The 3,896-nt window shown below is 62.8% G+C and overlaps 1 protein-coding gene across 1 annotated transcript in view; it reads left to right on the top strand.

The window, feature by feature from the left end:
- Positions 1-2,172: 2,172 nt before the first annotated feature.
- Positions 2,173-3,896, top strand: part of ADAMTSL2 (ADAMTS like 2) — a 37,433-nt gene continuing 35,709 nt past the window's right edge. Inside the window, exons 1-3 of the mRNA XM_004388669.2 lie at positions 2,173-2,265; positions 2,817-2,959; positions 3,754-3,829. Coding sequence (XP_004388726.1) covers positions 2,173-2,265; positions 2,817-2,959; positions 3,754-3,829 — 312 coding nt within the window. The remainder of the gene's footprint in view (positions 2,266-2,816; positions 2,960-3,753; positions 3,830-3,896) is intronic.

The following is a 3,896-nucleotide window of genomic DNA, read 5'->3' as shown; positions in this document are numbered from 1 at the left end:
GCGGTGGGAAGTGTGAGTTCCTCCCCGTCTGCCTGACAGCTATAAAGGCAGCCGCCGGCTGGCGCCGCCACTGGGCTGCGTGCCCCTCCCTGGGAACCCCGCTCTTGGAGGCTCTTTGAAGTGGGAGAGGGAGGAGGCACGGGGAGGAGGAGGGGAGCAAGCCCAGCACTGTGCCTCCCGCACCAGCCTGCGCACCTGGCCTGCCTGCCCCAGCTGCTCTTGCCCTTTCTCCGGAGGACAACCTGCTGACCCTGGCCAGGTAGGTCGTCTCACCCGTCTCGGCCTCACACCGCAGCCCTCCCAGGCACCAGGTGCAGCCACCCGGCCAGCCAACTGCCCAGAGTGGGGCCAGGCCCCAGAGGTACCTAGCACCCCTGGGGGAGCCGTTATGTAACTGGAGGACGGCCATGGGGAGGGGTCCCCAGGCGTGGGCCGCCTGAAGCCCCGTTTGCACGGCAGCCTCTTGGGCTGGCTGGCCGGTGCGTTTGGTCCCCCGGGAGGATGGCTCCTGCATGAGCAGGCTTGGCCGGAAGCCAGCAGTGTCTGGGAGCCTTAATGAAAACCACGTGTGGGGCCGTCTGCGCACCTGTCTCAGCCGCGGGCAGCAGCGGGCACCGGTTAGCCCGTTGGGCCGCCTCGGCCCTGTGTAGGGGTGCGTGATGATGGAGACCTGCAGGGCAGGGTGCTGGGTGGGGGTGCAGGAGGCACCTGGTGGGTGGGGGTCTCAAGGCTCAGGCTCCAAACTCCAGGGTGGGCAGCTTCCCCGATGGGCAGAAATGCTCTCGGGGTGCTGCTCCTGGGGATTGGCAGGTGTTTGACTGACGGGGGCTGGTGGGAGGGAGAGGGGCCGATTTGGAGTTGGCTGCCGGGGTGCTTTCCCACCTTCCTGCCCTGGAATCAGCTGGGTGCCAGGGAAGGGGCCCTGAGTTTGCTCTGTTCTCGCTGCTTGCTGTGTGGCTGTGGACAAGTTGGCTCCCCTCTCTGGGCTCCAGGCTATGTGAGGACGGGCTTGGTGGGTCTGATAGACCCCTTCTGTAATGCGATGGCCAGATGCAGGACCTGAGACAAGCCCTGGACAGAGACCACAGAGGCCCTCTTTCCCCTCCTGAGGGCAAGCATCTTTGCTGGGAAAACAGGGTAGGGGGTACAAGGACCCAGAATGTTGGAGGCCCCCTCAGGGGTGAGGCAGTCCTTGATTTGACCCCTACCAGGGACTGCCACCCCCTGTCTGTTTGTTATACTGTGGTGGCTTCTGTGTTGCTGTGATGCTGGAAGTTATGTCCCCAGTATTTCAAATACCAGCAGGTTTCAACAGAGCTTCCAGACTAAGATAGACTAGGAAAAAGGACCTGGTGGCCTACTTCTGAAAAAACTGGCCAGTGAAAACCTTATGAATAGCAGTTGGCGAAGGACTGGGCAGTGTTTTGTTCTGTTGTACAGAGGGTCGCTATGAATTGGAGCTGAGTCAAGAGCAGCTAACAACAACAGGGACTGCCGAGTGGTGTTTCGGGCCAGAGGTGCTGACGTGAGGGGAAGCAGGGCACTCCCAGCCTGAGCTGTGCCTCCTGCTGCGCCCCCTCCACCTCTCGCCGGAGAAGGCTATAGATGCCAGGCTCTGCCTTACCTCAGGGCTGGTGATCACGGGCTGCTCATCGGCAAAGGTGGAGCTGCAGGTTCCTGGAGGGTCCTGCCGCCACCTCAGGGGGCAGGTGGGGAAACTGAGGCCAGGGAGGGGCAGGGCCAGGCCCAGCCCACTCACATTCACTGAGTCCTCCAGGGCCCATGCGGCCAGCAGGGGTTCATCATCCCACAGCTCGGAGGGAGGCCGTGAGGCAGCTCTACTGGTCAAGGAGCTGAGTCAGGTCCTCAGGCTATGTCACTCAGCTGTCCAGGGTCTCAGCATTCACATCTCCCCACATGCCCTGAGTCTAGGATGGCAAACACTTAGCACGCACACCACCACTCAATGTCCAAGCCATGCAGGCATCACCAATCACCCACCGGGCTCTTTCTTGCTGAGACCTCCAGCAGAACCCTCCAGCAGCCATTACCAATAGATCCCAGATAAACTTGTGGCCTGGGGACTCTGAGGGCTTTTCTCCAGTGTGGACCCTGGTCACAGGAAGAGGGACTGGGGTCTGGCCTGGTGGGACAGTGGCCTTGTTTCCTAGGATGGATGGCAGACAGCAGACGCATGCACACTGGGCCTGGTCTCTGCTGGCCATGGTGCTTGTTGCGGGGGAAGCAGCGGCCGCTGGGACCACGGTGAGTGGGGTTGTGTGTCAGCCTTTCCCCCAGTGCTGTGCTCACCCCCAAGTGGACTGGCTCTGGCGGGGGCTGTGTGGCAGGCCTGAGGCACGTGTCCAGGGTCCCGAGCATCTTCCCAGGCACCTGTCTTCACAGAGCCATCAGACTAGTCCCTAAACGGGGGCTCTGGACACTCTGAGCCCTTGGGTGAGGTGGCAGGAGAGGGCTGAGGGCCCAGTGCAGGCCTAGGGTGAGGGGCGGAGATGGATGGACTTGTGTCCTGGGGACCCCACGCTGCCCTGGGCTGCCCGGGGAGAGAAAGTGAGGAGAATAGGTGTGGCACAGGATCTCACCAAGCTCCCAGCATGTTCCAGGTCTTGAGACCAGGAAGACCTATGACCTGCATGGCCTGGGAATTCCCGAGACCGCCTGGGATCTGACCCCAGGCTGCCAAGCCAACCAGCTGCTGGCTAGCCCGATGAGCAGTGATGCTCACGGGCACGGGGCAGGCAGGCCCCTCTGCAGACTCCAGAACCTTCTTCTAATGCTCCTTGGGGGCCTCTCCCCAGGACAACAGCCCGACGTCCAACAGCCTGGAGGGGGGCGCGGATGCCATGGCCTACTGGTGGGGGGAGTGGACCAAGTGGACGGCGTGCTCCCGCAGCTGTGGGGGTGGGGTGATGTCCCAGGATCGGCACTGCCTGCAGCAGAGGTGCGCGGCCAGCGTGGGGCCCACGGGGCTGGCATGGTGGCAAGGGACGGCCCGGGAGGTGACCGGGTGGCGGGAGGTGAATAGGCCTCTTGGGCTGGGCAAGGTTTCAGGTCGGGGGTGGCACAGCTGGCTGAGATGCTGTCTTCCCACTGGTTCCTCCTGACGGCCTGGCAGCAGTGCCCTGGGGCTTGTCGTACTCCCGGGGCACCGGGCACAGCCCTTTCCTGAGCAAGTAGGATCCACTTCCAGGGCGCTAACATGGAGGGGTGAGGCCCACCGGCCTTCCTTCCGAGGACCTGGGTTGGATGAACCGGGTAGGAGTCGGGTGAGGTGGTAAGGAGCCGCCACAGTCGGACAGAACTGGGTTTGAATCTTACCACTTCCACTGCCTAGCTGTGTGACCTTGGGCAAGTCACTTAGCATCTCTAAGCCTTGGTTCCTCCTCTGGAGAATGGAGGTCATGCTGGAGCCCGTCTCCCATTCCCGCGACTCCATGAGACAGTGCGGGTACACAGACCCTGCACGTGGTGAATGTCGTCCTGACTGGACTATTGCTGCTACCCTTTCTGGTGCTATGACCTGTGCCATGCGCTGGGGACGCAGAGGTGCATCTGCTCTCCTCCCTCCCTGGGGAGATGGTCAGAAACACCTGCTAGACCAGGCTGACTCCGGCTGGGGGGCAGGAGTTGAGTGGGGAATCACAGAGACTTCCAGAACCCAGTGGCCTCGGGCCGGTCGAGAGGCCGTGCCTGGAGCAGGGTGGGGGCCGCTCAGAGCCCGTGTCTTCCCGCCAGGAGGAAGTCTGTTGTGGATGCCGGCAACAGGACCTGCACGGGCACGTCCAAACGCTTCCAGCTGTGCAGGGCGCAGGTGAGTCCAGCCTGATGGCTGGGGACAGGCCCTGGCCTCCCTCCTCCCAGAAAGGCTCTCAAGGGGT

Source organism: Trichechus manatus, unplaced genomic scaffold, assembly GCF_000243295.1.
Source record: "Trichechus manatus latirostris isolate Lorelei unplaced genomic scaffold, TriManLat1.0 scaffold00214, whole genome shotgun sequence".
Taxonomy (NCBI): domain Eukaryota; kingdom Metazoa; phylum Chordata; class Mammalia; order Sirenia; family Trichechidae; genus Trichechus; species Trichechus manatus.
Note: the sequence above shows the minus strand (reverse complement) of the source record. Positions and strands in the feature narration are given on the sequence as shown.